The sequence below is a fragment of the Pseudorasbora parva genome, chromosome 6 (genome assembly GCF_024679245.1).
Source record: "Pseudorasbora parva isolate DD20220531a chromosome 6, ASM2467924v1, whole genome shotgun sequence".
NCBI lineage: Eukaryota > Metazoa > Chordata > Actinopteri > Cypriniformes > Gobionidae > Pseudorasbora > Pseudorasbora parva.
The window spans coordinates 29,110,675-29,129,092 of record NC_090177.1 but is presented as its reverse complement, the minus strand read 5'-3'; the positions used below and the strand labels follow the sequence as shown (position 1 = coordinate 29,129,092).

At 36.3% G+C, this 18,418-nt stretch overlaps 1 protein-coding gene across 1 annotated transcript in view; it reads right to left on the bottom strand.

Annotated features, from left to right (window-relative positions):
• Nucleotides 1-4,301: 4,301 nt before the first annotated feature.
• Nucleotides 4,302-18,418, bottom strand: part of cables2b (Cdk5 and Abl enzyme substrate 2b) — a 29,970-nt gene continuing 15,853 nt past the window's right edge. Inside the window, exons 4-9 of the mRNA XM_067446590.1 lie at nt 14,680-14,788; nt 14,314-14,467; nt 12,409-12,503; nt 11,745-11,851; nt 8,958-9,162; nt 4,302-7,921 (exon numbers count right to left, since the gene is read on the bottom strand). Of these exons, the coding sequence (XP_067302691.1) occupies nt 7,781-7,921; nt 8,958-9,162; nt 11,745-11,851; nt 12,409-12,503; nt 14,314-14,467; nt 14,680-14,788 (811 nt within the window). The 3' untranslated portion in view covers nt 4,302-7,780. The remainder of the gene's footprint in view (nt 7,922-8,957; nt 9,163-11,744; nt 11,852-12,408; nt 12,504-14,313; nt 14,468-14,679; nt 14,789-18,418) is intronic.

Genomic DNA, 18,418 nt, shown 5'->3' with positions numbered 1-18,418 from the left:
GACGAACACCCCTGAAGTGTCTGCTGAAATGCTGTCAACTAGACTTTCCACTGTGAAGGCCTCATCGACACGACAGCCGGAGGCACTGGTCTTTAACCAAACCAACTCTGGCATGATGACTTCGATCTTAAAAAAGTGCTATATAAATATCTTTTCAATGTCATAAAATTCAATATTTTGATCACTGACAGCTTCTTCAGCGGATCCACCATCGGTGACAGTAATATTTGATTTCAAAAAACGAATTGCTCTCCAGTAAATGGCTGAGTTTTGCTAATGATACTTGTGTATTTGTTTTCTGCTTAGTAACTGAGTGAAACATCACGTCATCAGTGTATCAGACATCAAAACCTTTCCGGAATAAAGGTGAATCTCATAAGAGATTCAGAAGGAAAAAAAAAAAGTATACTATTACATACCTCAGGTCACTAGTGATATACACTTTTTACAAAAAATAATTACAAAAATGTTTAACAATTAAAAATTATATTATTTTTATTTTCTTTTTTTGTTGATAATGAATAAAATATTAAGGAGGCTGATGTCTAACTTTAAAAAAAAAAATTATGAGCAGGAGGGTATGACCTCCCGGGTCGATAAAGATCAGAGGTATGCGTTTAAGCAAATTTTTATTTTATTAGAACAGTGTAGTGTAAATAGATAATTCCCAAATCTTTATCATTTGTTTATCGGAAACCGTATCTACTTAATATTAATAATAAATTGACACTAGGCTCAGCTTGTCATGCACTTTCTTTATGTACAACTCAACTGTCTCACTTCTATACTGCTTTAGGAATGTGTCAAGCAAACTGTCTAAATTAAATGCAACTTATTTTGTAAATCAAGTCTAAAATCTGTCAAAGAGAGTTCTCTTTAAAATACATTACATTTTGAGAATTGTAACTTCTCCATTATCATTGGTCTCCATTTACATTAAGACACTACACCATGTGTATTTTGCAATGTGTTACATAATAGTAAAAGTGTCACATGGAAAAGTTTATTAAAGATGACGTGTAATGGAATTTCACGTCCAGGCAATGCAATGGAGATCGTCTTTGTCTCTAGCAGAATTAATCTGTGTACAAGGATATTCCATACAAAAGGAATCCCCACTATGGAACTATTGTTTCCATAAAAACAACATTGCTCATCATGTTGTGATCCGCACATGTATTGTTTTGCATATGTTATCTGAAAAACAAAACTAAAATTGAACGCCTGAAGCAGCATTCACAGTTAGTCTATGCAATTCATTTCTACTCAGAAATACATGTAAAGGCACAATGTGTACGATTTTTTTTTGGAATAAATCCCTGAAACATTTACAGTAATTTAATCATGTTCATCAAAAAGTTAATGTGTATTTTGTTATAATTGTTATGGAGATTTAAGGCAAACATCTTATAAAAAATCAAGACAGATTTAAATTAGTCATTTTTTGTGCAATTGTCTGTGCGCTTCTCACTATAATGTACTGGACATCACTATCCAATAAAAAAAAAATGCAATGCAAAATAATAAAATCTAAAAAATTGATATGCTTTTTCCCAATTAATTTATAAGGCACAGCGTTGATAAAAATACACAATTACACTGTAAACCTGAATAAGTTGGTAAATCTCAAACGTTTAAGTGAGTAGCAGAACTTGCAGAATTTAATTTTGTACTCATGTATTTTAATTGCTCTTAACTTCAAATATTTGAGTAAGCTAATTCATATACTTAAATATTTTTAGTAGTGGAAACTTGGCTAGCTTTAATAAGCTAATTCAATAAACTACCTTGCTAATTGATAACAATGCTTTGCCAGCGTTAGCATAGCACTTGTTGAATGAGCACAGCAATATAGAACATTTAACATATCCCTGTTCTCAAACCGAGCTCATGCTCCACTTATAATGAACTAGCAAAGCATGCTGGGAAATAGAAATCCCAGCCCAGTTTCAGTCAAATTTAAGTTTGTCTAAATAAAATTAAAATAAACAAGTTCATAAAACACAAAACAATGAAACAACTAAGATTATTTAAAATGTGTCAGTTTTGAGAAGTCAAAATGAAATTCTAAATACTTATGAAAGTTCATTTGATTGAACTAATTTGTTTCATTTGAGTTGGCTTTACTCAAACCAATTAATTGCTTTGAGCGTTAGTTTACAGTGTATGTTTTTACAGAGCACACTTGAGCTCTTTTCCCCTGGAGCATCATAACTGTTAGTACAGCATTGTAGTTGCTCTTTGTTCTTCGAGGGGCTTTGTGTGTGTGTGTGTGTGTGTGTGTGTGTGTGTGTGTGTGTGTGTGTGTGTGTGTGTGTGTGTGGGCCCATTCCCTCACCTGAATAGCCACAGGTCACTGTATCATTATGGAAAAACGGAGCAGGCATAAACACCGCCACCGCTATTTATTCCATGCAAATTTTTCATAATAGGAAAGAGGTTGGTGGATTACGTCAGTCGAAATAATGAAGATCGAGGTATAAAAGTGATTCTGAAGCACACTAGATCAACATTCCTGCTTTACCTTGCAGTTTAAGAGTGACACTGAGAGACTGAAGAATGAATATCTCTGCTCTGTGGGTGAGTACATCTAAAATATTCTGTGCATTATATGACAGAAACTGTTCAAGGATCAGAATATATACAATTTAGTGTGTATGAGTGCCAACTAACGAGTGCTTGTGTTTAAAACAGGTGTTTGTTTTTGCTGTCATGACGGCTGGTTATACGGCTATTCGCTGCTCAGACTGCGAAAAGCCATGCAGTCCGGATGAGCTTGAAAATGTTACAAATGAGTACAGCAAGCTCATGAGCTTTCCACCGAGCTGTAAGAATACCCCCAGCTTTAAAAAAGTACATCCTACTTGGGAGTGGAAGTAAGTATTCATTCAATGCATCGAATTAATTGTATGCTAGTAATATTTCTTGTTAGATGAGAGGCTGTTGGGTAGTAAAGGAACAGTTCACCCATCATTTACTCACCCTCAAGTCGTTCCAAAATTTCACATGTTTGGACGTTCATTGTATGGACAAAAAATATAATAGCACATTAAGAGCTTTAGTTTGGGACTGACATCATTTATCTGTGATAAATAAATCTGTGCTCCACCACTTATGACTCTTTCTTTTCACAGACGGTCAGTAGAACAGCACAGGACGCCAGAGTTATTCTGTAATATCACATGTAGAACGTGTGGAAAACATGAAAAGGCATTGGAGATTTTGCAAGATTTTAACATGCTATACAAAACGAGTTGTCCAGATCATAGTCATGGTAAAATGGTATTGAAAGTAAGAAAAGAAAAGGTCTCAATAGGCTGTAGGCTATGTGTGTTATAAAACCATGTTCGGCTGAATAACACATGAATCATGCCTGCATGCAATTTTGATAATACTTCTGAAATGTAATTTATTTAAAACAAAATGTTGTAAAAAAATTCTTAAATGTTTCTCAAAGCCAAACCATTCTCTGATGTGATTATTGATGTATGTTATACATATCTGAAATATCTGATTTATTCTTCTTATAGAAGTGAATAAAGCTTGTTCAAATAACATAGTCTGAGTTTCTTTTTTGTGCATGATGCTGCGAAAAAAAAGGTTATACTTTATTTTAGAGTAATATTTTTATATTGTACTTAAATAGTACTGAGTAATATTAATTAACTACATGTTCTACAGTTAGGGTCAGGTTTATGGTTGTGATTCATAATTTACTGATATTACTATAGTAAGTACAAGTGTAACTGTCACAACTTTTCAGCCTTTCTGTTTAAACAATGCATGAGGGATTCCTCTGTGTTCAGGGTGAAGGAGATCCTCTTGTTTAACTGTATGACTCACTGATATAAGGATATCCCACACAAAAGGAATCCCCACTATCTAACTATTGCTTCCAGGAATAATGCCTGTCATGGTTTCATGGTTTAATATTGCAGACAAACAGGATCTATTGTTTTGCATATGCAAACTTATCTAGAGGTTAAGGCTGTGTGTGTTTGGAGTCAGACAGCTGATCAATAATTTGTTTCAGTTTCACAGAGTTTATTCTAGAAGAGAACAGAAGCGGGAACTCTTTAAATCCAGCCAACGGCTCACTTTCATAAATATAATAACCTGTAAAGGGACTATATTCTAGCTGAAGGAACTTCCGGTTATAGATTCATCAGGCTACACACATTTTGTAACTATATCTATGTATTCATAAATGGTGGGAAAAAGTATTTGTTGTGATATTGTACAGAAGGATGATCTTTCTGCGATATCCAGGAATAAAAAGAAGTCACTTGCACAAGTTGTCAGTGATTTTAGAAAATATATTTGTGAAAGTGCATAACTCAACAATTATGACAATTAACAGACATTAAAATTATTCATCAACAAGTTAAATAAATGTCACATGTAAATACATATATGAGAGAGAGAGAGAGAGAGAGAGAGAGAGAGAGAGAGAGAGAGAGAGAGAGAGAGCGAGAGAGAGAGAGAGAGAGAGAGAGAGAGAGAGAGAGAGAGCGAGAGAGAGAGAGAGAGAGAGAGAACAGAATATTGTAAAATGCATAGGAACAATGCTAATATGATTTCAGCAAGTATAATGCAGCTGTAGGGTACAACAGGGCTAAAGGCTCCACTGGGGTGAAATGCTCCTTTGATTTTATTTCCCTCTAAACAATTAGATGGCACAAAAACTTCCCTCAGCACTTTCCAAAACATCCGCATTTCAAGATGCACGTTAAAATTTGCCTGATCTTTGAGGCGATCTCAGGCAGCAGCGCAAAGTGGAACCTGCACTTATTTGATCTGATATTTTATGTTTTTAAAAATGTTGTAGATTAAGAAGCAAATACAAATCGCTAAAATTATTGAATATATTTTGAAACAAAGGTCTTGTTAATGTTTGTCAGTTTTGTTCAACGTAATTAAAGAAACAGTTTTTCAATAATGGAAGAATATGTAAAAGTATGGTATTTGGGGTAAAAGGCACCAAATTTAACATGATAATAAACAGCCGGCGGACTTTTCCATCTGTTAAAATGACATGGTTAGATTCAGATGACAAGTTTCATATATTAAGTTGGGTGTCCACCTTAGAGTTAATCACCATATTTATAATGAAACCATCATATTTAAAAATGTGATATTAATCATATCATATAATAAATTATAAGTTATTGTTACTACTGTAAATGTATATTAAATTATTACGGGATCTCTTTCAATGCTTTCAGAATCTGTACTTTTTAAAATTATTTTGTTTCTATATTTTTTAGATATATTTCTATATTAACAGCTAAATAGTTCAAACTTTGCTAAAGTGATTGTTTTGAACAAGTATTAACTTAAACTTTATTAAAAACATATTATTTTAGCTAAAGTATTTGTATCAATACTGTGTGCCTTTTGCCTTTCTATGTGTGGGGTAAAAGGCCCCCTTTGTCACCTCATACATTTTGAAGATTTTTTAATAAAATAAACCCCTTTTCTGATTTATTTTCACACAAAATCTGTTGCTCCATAAATGTTCAATACATATATTTTCCTGTATATCACACATTATAGGAGTAGTGAAAAGCAAATGTTTTAAATGTAGCCCCGTTGTAGCCTACCCCATCTCTTATCTGCTGCTGGTGTCCTCCCCAGCCTTCCTATCATAATTCATAGATGGAAGATTAGCTAAATCTGCCCAACTCCATGAAGAGATCAGGGGAAATGCATTTTATGATATCGGTTCTCTTGAGGATTCATTCTCCTTTACCTCTGACCTTTGAAATAAACAGCCTCAGTATTACTGTAAGAGACGACACAATGGAGATATAACACTTATCACTGAACGATCACGACGGCTGAAACGGTCCACTGAGCTGGAATATTATCCTGATGATGAGCAGAATAAACATACTGATGACACAGTGTAAAAATAAAACAGAAATATTTGGTCAAAACAGAGTTGCAAGAAAGATCGGGTCTCTCGGAAGCCTATGATCTGTTCAGTAAGAGCTGGGTTTGGCTCGACTATGCTCAGATTGAAATAAGATTGAGTGTTAATAGCCTATTTATATCAAATAATAATAAAAAAAATTTGACTGAAAATTTAATTGGAACAGGTTTGCCTTTGGAGAGTAACAATAAAAAATATCACAGTGTAAATAATGGTGTAAATAAATTTTCTTTCTATTTTCTCTTTTTACCAAATGATTCATTACAAACATTCCTAGGCACTTTATTTGAACGTGTGTAAAAGTGATTTTTCATATTTCAGATCCATTAGTACCTCCTATCTTTGTTTCTGTTTGAGACAGAGAGCCCCAGAACAAACTAAGCCAAAACCTGGAAAAATGTGATTTAGCCTTCAAAGAGATCTCCTGAGTAAATGGCGGGATGCTTTATGTAGCAAAATTCACTTCCTAACAATATTTCTATCGCCGTGTGATTGTAAATCGCTTCCTCTAGAGGGCGCCATAGCATACGCGCTGCTTCAAAGTGCAAATGTCTCGCTTAGCACAATAGATGAATAAGAACAAAACATTACTGGAAAAATAATGTCCTATTTCAAAAATACATCATACATTAAAATATAATTGGACAACATTACCAGCACACCATGTAAGTAAATACAAGGATGTTTTGATTGAACCACAGTATGTAAAATAGGCTACATCAGTCTATAAAGGACAAAGCAGCAAACTGGCTACTGACACACAACTCACAACCTTTCCACACAGTGATACAGTCTGGACTGAATTATAAATCTATAATATCAGGAAGAAATTGGTAAATGTTTGGAAATGTTCTGTTTGAAAATGGGACAAACAACTAAAATATTGCATTGTTGGTGCTGGAAGAAAAAAAACTTAAACACAAGGGCAAGGGCAAGTAACAAGTTAAGGTTTCTTTGTGTGATAATTCTCATGATAGTATACAGCATGTTACTAGCTGTCAATGAAAAACTGAGACTGAACAATATTTTCACACACACACACACACACACACACACACACACACACACACACACACACACACACACACACACACACACACACACACACACACACACACACACACACACACACACACACACACACACACACACTTATGACGGCATCTTAAAATAATAAATCACCAAAACAATTTAACTTCTGGTATCATTTACATCATCAGGGCTTTCTTTCTTCTGTGGAATTTAAAAAGGTGGATTTCTTTTTTTTATTCTATAAAAGAAAAAAGTGAGAACACACCAGCACCGAGAATGTGCTTTTCTTGAACTCAGCTCTAATATAGAGCATTCTTCACAGTAAAATTAAGCCCCAAAGACAATGAACATACTGGCTTTAAATACTAAAGTAGATTTAGTCACTCAATAACGCTTTCCAAATACTCTACTAAAGTAAGTGCATATACATTATGTAATTTGTGCTAATGATTATATTATTATAATTGCATAAGATTTAGATTAAAAAAAACATGTATAGTTGAAAAAAGTGCTTTAGTGTTTCATAGAAGTGGAGTAGCAGGAGTTAAACTCTTCCCTTGTCGTTTGAAAGATAAAATCCCTCTGTTTTTGATAAAAGAAGATCCGTACTGTTTTCCCATGGTGGTCACAAAAACAGACAGCCATGAAAGCAGATGCCGCTGGCTCGATTGCTATAAAAAGCCTCATTTGGAACATCAGTTCTTCCTGTGTTGATGTGTATTCGCTCTGATACCTGAAGTCCCACACTTTCGGCTGCTTTGCGCATCTCATCTGCATATTCACGACGGCCCTGAGCCCTCTGCTCTACACACGTCAGGTCTTCTGCACCAGTCTACGGTAGTGGGGCATGACTTTACTCTCCGGAAGGTAAAGTGCCATTTCCAGCGCGACCAAAATGGTGAATTCGAAAGCAATCAGTTCCCGACGGCTAATCCGGAACCTCTCCTCCAATTTCTGAGGGCAGAGCAAAACAGATAGAAGTTCATTAAACACTGACAACTTTGACAAGGGCGAGTGGATTTTGGACTGACACATAGTGTACACAATCTGCATACACAAATGTCAAAATACTGTCAGATATCGCAACTTATTTTACTCTATTAAAGGCTTGTTCCCCACTATTTAAAAGGGTCAGCAAGTTTTGTTTTTTTGTATGTGAAAGAAATTAATACTTTTATTTGCAAGGATGCATTAAAATGACCAACCGTAATAATAAAGACATAAAGCCCTATCATATCTGACGCAATGCCATGCCAGGTGCAACCGCAAGTTATCATTTTCATGTCCAGCACCACGTTTAGATAGCAAATGCACATCTGCCCATCTGAAAGCCAGGTGTGTTTAGGCACATTGTTGGGCCATTGCTTTTTTGAAGTAACTGAAATTGACTGCGCCATTGACCAACAAAAACCTGCTCTAAAGTTAATAGTGCTGTTTTTTTGTAAGGAGTTATATGCGCAAATATGCGCATATAGGATGCCAGGGTAGGGTCCCGTCTTTCCGCTCGCAACTTCCGCCAGGTAAATAGCAGCTCCGCCATGGTGCAAGCACAACTAGCCATTAAAGGGAATGGGAGATGAGACTCTGACTGTTTTATTGCAAGTTACGCCCAAAACACACCCATGACTCATTAAGAGACTAGATGCAAACCTTTTGGACCATGCATGTGGCACACCAACCATTTTTTTCTGTCATTCATCTAGCAAAAGTGGATTGGAACAAGCCCTAAAAGCACCTGTGCCATGCTCTTCAGATCGTTAAAATAGGGCCTAGTGTATATAATCTGCATATAAAAATGTCAAAATAAAGGGCAATTCTTGGTCGATAGCATAATTTATTTAACTCTATTAAAGGATTGTACATCACTGTTTAAAAGAGTCGGAAAGTTTTTTTTTTTTTTTGTGATAGAAATAAATTAACTTTTCACAAGGGTGCATTAAATTGACCAATGGTGATAGTAAAAGTGTGTGTGTGACAAAGCCTCACTCACGTCAATCAGTTGTTTGACCTCTTGTTTCTTCAGGTCGCTGCTGATCTTTGCAGCGAGTAGGAGGCACGCGGCCGCCACCAGCTTCCTGTTCTGCTTGTTGAGACGCCCCTGTAGGACCAGCTTCTCGAAGTACACAAATGCCATGGCTATGGTGACCGGCTGCAATGAAGACTCCTCTCCTACTGAACTGATTTCTCGCTTCAAACTGATGGTGGATGATGACAGAGATGTTAGGAGAGATAAAGAGAAGAAATTAACAAGACAACAAAATAATTCTAAATGCATTGAATGCGCAATAGTAGTGTACTTTAAATCTTCAAAGTATATATATATATTAAAAAAAACTTGCTGATCATATAATATTAATAAAATAAAAGGCTACTTAAGTGTACTTAACTGGTTAGTTCACCCAAAAATTTAATTGATGTCCACATTTGTAAGACCTCCGTCCGTCTTCAGAACACAGTTTAAGATATTTTATATTTAGTCCGAGAGTGTATGCAAGTGTATGCACACTATACTGTCCATGTCCAGAAAGGGAATACAAACATCATCAAAGTAGTCCATATGTGACATCAGTTAGTTAATTAGAATCTCTTGAAGCATGTGATACATTTTGGTCCAAAAATCACAAAAACGACGACTTTATTCAGCATTGTCTTCTTTTCCGGGTTTGTTTTCAGTCCTCAAATAAAGATTAAAACGGTTATGAATTGATTCATGATTCGGATCGCCAGTGTCACATGATTTCAACAGTTTGGCACGCAATCCAAATCATGAATCAATACGCTGATTCATAACCGCTTGAATCTTTATTTGACGACTAAAATCAAACAGGGAAAAGAAGAAAATGTTGAATAAAGTCGTAGTTTTTGTTATTTTTGGACCAAAATGTATTTTCGATGCTTCAAGAGATTCTAACTAACCAACTGATGTCACATATGGACTACTTTGATGATGTTTTTATTCCCTTTCTGGACATGGACAGTATAGTGTGCATACACTTGCATACACTCTTGGACTAAATATAAAATATCTTAAACTGTGTTCTGAAGATAAACGGATGGTTACGGGTGTGGAACGACATTAGGGTTAGTCATTATCTCATTAATGACATATATTTCATTTACCCTTTAAAGAGAGTTCACTTTGATGTTCATGGCCCTGATTATACCTGTATTAAAGGGTTAGTTCACCCTAAAATGAAAATTCTGTCAATAATTACTCACCATAATGTCGATCCAAACCTGGAAGAACATAAATCTCTGAGAAGGAAAACGCTCTCTCTGACCACACATAGACAGCAACACAATGACCACCTTCAACGCACAAAAAGGTAGTTAAGACATTGTTAAAATAATCCATGTGACTACAGTGGTTCAACCTTAATGTTATGAAGAGCACAAAAAGTGTTATTGACGCTTCATAACATTAAGGTTGAACCAATGTAGTCATGTGGACTAGTTTACAATGTCTTTATTACCTTTATGGTCCTTGAAATTGTTAATTTAATTGGTGTCTATGGAGTGGTCAGTAAGCTCTCAGATTTGATCAAAAATATCTAAATTTGTGTTCCGAAGGTCTTATGGGTTGGAATTTACATGAGAGTGGGTGATAAATTACATACATTTAATTTTGGGTGAACTAACCCTTTAAGAAAAGTTTTGAAAAAGAAAAGTTCGATTGGAATGCTAAATACAGGAGTAAACAGCATCTAGATTTATTTTAAATGCAGTTAGCTGAACTTTTGAATGCTTTAGGGTACTTTTAACCCACTTAAGTAGGACTTTATCTTTATAAATGTACGTCTTTATATGTCATTTTATAATGACTTTTATTGTCTCATGAAATAATATAGTTAATGTGTACTGCTAAATGTAATGACAATTTTACATTTAATTCCATTTTACTTGTCTCTAAACTTTTCTAATATAAATGTCTCTTACAATCTTCATTTCAATGATTTGTTACATCCTAAAGTTCCTCGGGTTCGAACAGAGCTTGTAAAAAGAGTAAAAAGTGTACACCTGGTGTTTAAATCTGTCCCTTTTGTCCACTTTCAACCACTTCTGTCCTGAATTCTTTGAGGAGAAGGTCAATGGGTGGGTAAATTCATATTTATTTATTTTCAGATCTTTCGATCTAATGGACGAAATAAACTCACACAGTTTACAAATGAAGGCGAAAGGAGACAAGGGAAAAATACACAGAGAGCAGGAGCTTTCATTTCTGCTCTATAATATTTCTGGTCTTTAATATTTACGCTCTGATAGCTGAAGAGAACATTGTGCTTAGTACTTTTTTCGTCTTTAAAATTTATGTCCTGTCTGGCTAGTGCACTTCCCACAATGTCTACGCATTAGGTCAGTAGGCAAGTGAGCACGCGGTCTTTTGTGGCTGTTTGAGCGCTTTCGACCACATGAGCATTTACACTACGAAAGCAGTCCGGTCAAATGCATTTTCAACTACCTCTGGAAGTGGTCAAAAGTGGACAAGCTCAAAACATTAATACATTTGTATTCAATTGCAAGAACATGCAATGATGTGACCAAAAAATGACATTCAGTACGGTAAGTATATTCTCTTAAAGGATGTTATTTTATGTACACTTATGCCACTTTTGCCATGTACTTCATTTTTACAAGGGTTAAAGCTGTCTTTTAAAGAATTTTAGCTTAATCTGTTTATTGAAATCAGGTGAACATGTGCACACATACAACAATATGACCACATTAACATAGGAATATGAAAACAGTTATTGAAATAAGATTTACAATTTGTGTGTACCTTCTGATTTTGCTCAGTGTGAGTTTGATGTGCGGGAATTTTTCTTTAAAAGTCTCATTCATGTCCTTCTTCAGATCGGACGGTTTGACGTACTCTATTACTGTCGTCTGTGAGAGAACCACAGTGTGAGAAAGAGAGTGACATTAAGTGCTGAGAATGTATATATTAATAAGTTATTCAGCAATAAAAACATTTCAGAGATTTACAGCGTATATACAGCATTTCCCAGTGGTCAGCAATGACGTCCGCTGAATAAGTTATGTTTAGCCATGTCTGTTGGTCAGACCACCCTGCTTTGTGCACAGATACTTGAATCCCACAGATAGCCATTCATCCCTACAAATGTGTCTGATGGGTAAATCAATGTCCAAAAACAAGACACAAGACCAAATTGGGCCACATTATATTTTTCAAAACTCAAACCTATATCTGAGAAAAGCTAACTGGCAGAGAAGTTGTGTAGAGTGATGATTCTCAGAAAAACTTTTAAGAACAAGCCCAGACCATTAAACAAATAAAAAATATAAATATAAATAAATAAATACTTTTTTGTCATTAATATCATAACTCTAATTGTGAGGTTTGTACCTCGCAATTCTGACATTATAATTTGTAGCTACATGTTAGTCATGCTAGTGTATATATATATATCCATCCATCTCACCATGTATGAGGCAAAGATGAGGACTCTTTTGTGTTTTCCACATGGCCACTGGGGGTCACTGAGCATATTGGGGTCATACTCAGTGTCTTCAAGTCCTGAAAAAACAAACAAACAAACAAACATAGCTGTCAAATGAGCCAATCAAACCACAGATAACACACAGTAAGTGAATGCAACGTGTACACTATAATTGTTTTTAAGATAATGGTGCCTCTTTCTGAACTCACTGAGCAGAGCTATATTAAAGGCATAGTTCACCCAATAATTAAACATCTGTCAGGGTTTAATTGATGACAGGATTTTCATTTTGGGGGAAACTATCCCTTTAAAACAAAATGCATAAACAGCACTTGTACTCAGTACTTGCAATCAGCAACACCCAACAAGTGTTGCTAATGCAGGTTTGCAAAATAACATACAAGAATACAGAGAGCTGAAATAGCGAAGTTGGTGACTCACACACTCACTAAGTATCAGAATGCAGGAATAGCAGCATTGGCACACACACACGTACGCGCAGACATACGCACACGAAATACTGTGATAATAACTGTGTCTATCAAGTTGATTGAAATGTCCCTACCCACTCAGTGAGTAATATAGCATTAAAACCTTTATTAAGCTCCCATCAGTTACTACACACTTCTTTGTGCAAGTGTGTGCTTGTATTCTAAGTGTGTGTATGTGATTGTGTGTTTAAATGTCACCCTTTACACATGCATGAAGGAGAATTTCACCATACCCACAGTCCAGAATTAGAAAAATGTTTTTAGGTGTTATGACCTACGCAGCAAACACACACACGCGCAAGCACACATGCACACACGCACACGTTTATATTTGTGAAATGTGGGGACATTCCATAGGCGTAATGGTGTTTATACCGTACAAACTGTATTTTCTATCCTCCTACACTGCCCCTGCTCCTAAACCCACCCATCACAGGAAACATTCTGCATTTTTCTGCATTTCACCCTCTCCTTGTAATATACATTTGTGTCCAGATATTTCACTAAAACAAGCACACACACACACAGAGAGAGAGAGAGAGAGAGAGAGAGAGAGAGAGAGAGAGAGAGAGAGAGAGAGAGAGAGAGAGAGAGAGAGAGAGTCTTGTCTAAAATCTAACAAGTCAAAAAAGGTCACTAGCAAAAGAATCCGCTACAGAAAAGAGTTTCAGATGTTGTCAGATTTCAGTGTGGTTGACATTTGAGTGGTTACAGAACTAAACAGAGAAAGGGTGTGTGTAATTTAGTTACATATGTGAGGACCAAATATAAGATAAACATGAATAAACAGAAGGTTTTTTGGAAGATATAGTAGAACTCTTGTCTGGCTATCACCAGACCAAGCTCAATTTTGAACATTGGTCTGGGGAGTCTGCTCTGTATTTTCTACTGCACAAGAGGCCTGATAAACGAACATAATTCAAATGACTCTGTATGCAATTGGATAGTCCTTCAACCAATCAGACCACAAGAGGCGTGATCAACAGGCAATGACCCCATCGCTTCTCTATCCGTCATCATGTTAAACCCGCCAATAGTGCGCCAGGTGGATAAGCCAGTTTGTGATTGGTTCCCGAAAAGACATCAATAAAACAGCTTGATGTTACATTTACGTACATCACATAATGTTACATTTACTTCAGAAAAGCCATTCTATGTCCAAATAGCTATTCATTGCTGAATAAAAGCACACATTTCTTATATATACACTATTACACAATTAAAAAGTATAAAGGTTTCTAAACTGCACAAGTAATACCAAATAAAGCCAAGAATGTGTATGTAATGGGTAGAGTTAGGTTTAGACATCTGCAGCAGCAGATGTCTATGAGAGGTCCTCGCAAGTCTAGATGTAGTAGTTTGTGTGCGTATGTGTGTATGTGTGTGTGAGACATACCCAGGTCCAGTCCGACGGTGCTGTTGAGGCGTGAGGGAGGAAAACTGCGAGGGATGCTGTTTCTGGAATAGGGCAGGGGGAGAGCGAGATCCACTGCAGGCTTGTGGCGGTCCAGAGCGTTAGTGGGGTACAGGAACTGAGCGTACGACACCGTCTGCACAACAGAAGATCATAAGCTGTCTGTCAATCTGAAACATCCTGACAGCCCCTTGTTAGGTCCTGACTAACCTCCTGGGTGCATCAAATAAGGAGATATATAGCTGTCATTTCCAAGCAGGTCAGCTAGTACATTGAGCACAATGCCCCATGACATTGCCTGACTGATTGATTGACAGGAAGTGCAGTGACAGAATGACAAGCTCTTACCCTGCCGTATATGCCCAGCTCCACCCCCTCCAGCCCGGGAAGCATCTCCAGGGTGGTGGATATTCCTCCGGACGAATGCCTCCGTCGCTGAGCGTCCAGACGAGGGTCACTGAGACAAAGACAGATGCTTGATTTTCAATGATTAAATTGAGAACAGGGATTCACAAACTTTTTTTGTTGATATTTTAAGTCAAACCCCTTTGACTTAAATAATTTAATTTAATTCCCACTAAGATTTTCATTCGATTTTCAACAAAACATTTGTACATTCACTGTTCTCTAATGTGGGATATTAGTCACATGACATGCAGGTGAACAAACGCAATATATATTTTAAGCTGTTTTATTTTAAACTTTGGAATTTTGTTATTTAATTAATAATTTTTTTTACCAACTAACCCTAAGGCCTGATTAAGAACAAACATTACATAATTGCTAAGCTAGCAGAAGTGATTTACATCTAGAAGTCTTAAAGGTACAGCAGCAAAAACAGCCAGGGTCACGTTTTTCAAAAGCATGAGTTGGAAATTTGTGGCAGTAGTTCTGCGATCTACTTAGGCTTACAATGCTATTGGGAAATGCAGCCCTGGTGAATTCTAAGGGTCAGAGAAAGCACGCGATGATCATGTAAAACTAATTATGACTGGTTTTATTGTGGGAAAGCTTAAAATAAAATAAAAAATTCAGGGGTAAATAATTTAGTGCTGCAAAAGTGTTTGCATATGAAAAGGATAGTTTTGTGGCTTTCCTTGTCTATGTCTTACAGCTCTTAGGTCATCCATATTTTAGTCTACTCCTAGTAGTTGACAAAATGTATTTTATTTGATATGTGATTTTCAAAATTTCAATTTTTCCCCCCAAAAAACAGGCCAAAAATATTGATGACTCATCTTGCCCTCAAAAAACGTTTCTGATCACAATTCTTCAACGATTCTGAACAGAAATCTAAACAGAATAATGTGATTTACTAGAGTTTCTGACAAAATGTTAATAGCTGCAGTGTAGAAAATAAAAAAATGATCTAGTTAATGTGAATACATTTTTATTTTAAAACTGTTTTAACAAATGGTTCAATGACATTACTGGATGAATCAGCATTTTGAACAAATCTCTTGAATGAATTTATTTAAAGATAAATTAAAATTTTAAAGGACTTTTCTTTCCTGTGTTTAAGTGCTATAATCAGGTCTCCGGTGCATCTACCAACGCAGAAAACATGAAAAAGAACAACGCAGTAACTTGGTTTTGGTAAGCTTTTCTCTCCAAGCACATGAACAAACGAGCCGCTCAGATTTCTCTCCCCTTCTGACGTAAGCAGGAGATCTTATTATCAGTGGCGCCTCCAGAAATTTTTCATAGGGGTGGCCAGATGGGGCCACTTAAAATCTTGGGGTGGCACACCAAAACTAGAAACCATAATTTCAGAATTTTATTCTACTGGTGTAGTAAACCGGCCTGTAGCACGTCACAACATATAATTCCCCGTCGTCTTTTACTAAAAAATATTTTTTGACTTATTTACTTACCAGTAGTCTTCGTCTTTAACGTTAACTTCTTTTGAAACTGTTGACTGACGGGCATGCACTGACCTGTTGCTGTCTGAGTGCGCAAAGTTTATTAATAAGTCTATTAATTTATGAGGCTCTTCAGTTCAAATTATCCAGTACCAAAATAATGATACTCTTTATTTTCCAAGCTCATAAATGATTTTCAAAACGGATTTGGGAAGAAAAAAAAACATACTGACACTTGACTGACAATTCTGAAATTCTAAAATGTTTAATCCTCTTTATTAATTTACTATTATGACTATATTATTGTCTAATTATTTGTCTCATTTTAATCTAAATATTTTTTAAATATCAAACTGCTAAATGATAAATTGATAACATCAATAGGCTATAATCTATTAATTAACCATTCTAATGTCTAGACAAATAAGTCTGCCAAGCTCTGATAATGTATGGAATATTATATTATATTATCCATTAAAAAAAACTACCTTTAGTTCACGGATGTGTCTGTCATCGCATGCTTTCAGTCAGACAGTCGGAGACACTGAAATGCTTCTCTGCAAAGGGTGCAGTTTGTCTTAGGTATATCAGGAAATCCTCTTGCGTTCAAACTGTGGACGCGAGCTCGACGTGTTTTTAAAAAAACGCGCAAGTTTCCAGCGCATGTTCTCGAGACTCCGTCGCTATGGCAGCAAAGCGCCGCTAAAACGCAATCTTGTGCAATCCGTGGCCACCCCTGGCCACCCCCTGGTGGCGCCACTGCTTATTATATTCTAACCGCCCCTTAATCTGCACGTTTCCACCCACAGTGACCAATATTTAGTTTGCAAAAGCGACAACGCTGGACAAGACCCTTGTGTGTATGTAACAGTTTACACACAACAAAAAATGCGAAAGAGAAGTTACTCACGAGACTTGACGTCTGTGTGCGTGTGCTTCAGATAAGTGAGCTCAGAAAACAATCAGTTAGAAGTTTAAACTAACATAGCTTTAAAATGCGTGGAAATAATAAACTTTAATGATGAATTGAAAGAAGAAAGATGCTATCCGTGACAGTGATCGCGGTCGACCGATTATCGGAGTGGCCAATTATCACCGCCGAAATGATTTCGTAGACATGAGTGTTTATATACAAACTATAAGCGTTGTTCCCAGTACTTCCGTGATAACATGACTCATTGTAAGACAGAAATAATGATTCTGTGAGTTTGAAAAGTTTGTGAAGCTGTTTTATACGACAACTGCTCTCTCTGGCTCAGTGGCAGCACCAGTGCAGATCTGAAATTGGATTAGATCTTTTAATGATTAATCGCGCAGCTCTAAGATAAACCTTACAGTATGTCCCACCCTGAAAAAACATGGCGACATGTTGGCTCATTAAATGTAATGTTCTCTGTTTGAAAGAACCCCAGACAGATTTTTTTAACTGACTTAAATAAATCGGGCAAATTAAAGAGTCACGTCTAATTTACCTAACACAGAGCTACTTTTACTTTAAGACAGAAGTAACTTACTGAGCGTGTGTATAGCTCTACTCTTCAAGCGTTGGCAGAACACACACATATATCCACTTCCTCTAGCATCCCTTATCTACAGTCATAAACCGCTTGAATAACATGACTGTGTACTGTTGTTCTCTCTTTCAGAAATGTGATGTATTCGACTTTTAACGACGAACCCCTTGTTGAAATGGTGTAAAAAAGCAAGAGCGGAAACTTTTTGAACATTACTAAAAATGGAGTGCAGGGTTAAGCTGTGCTGTTGCCACAGCAACAGGAATAAACTGAAAAAAAAATCCTGGAAAGTGTTTTTAGCACTAACAAATCTGATAAGAATGTCCATATATACGGCACCATTACGCCAATGACTGACAAGGGAAAACGAGCGTGGCTTACAGCACTTAAAGGGGTACTTCAGCGCTGGGAAGATGAATCTGTATTTAAACTGGGTCATCAATGCAGTAGAAATGTGAAATTATTTTTGAATTTGGTGTCTTCTAGACTGAGAAAAGACAGAAAATGTATTTTTGTCCCATGGGGATGAAAGACTACAATTCCCAGAATGCTTCGCTGCCCTGTGAGGCCATTCCCAACACCACCAACTTGATTACTGTGACTGAGTTAGAGACACTACAATTAAAAACTGAACGTGTCTGTTCAATATAATGAGTGAGTCACTGCGAGTATCACAGCACTGAGCACTAAATGCAGGAGTAATGAGAGCTG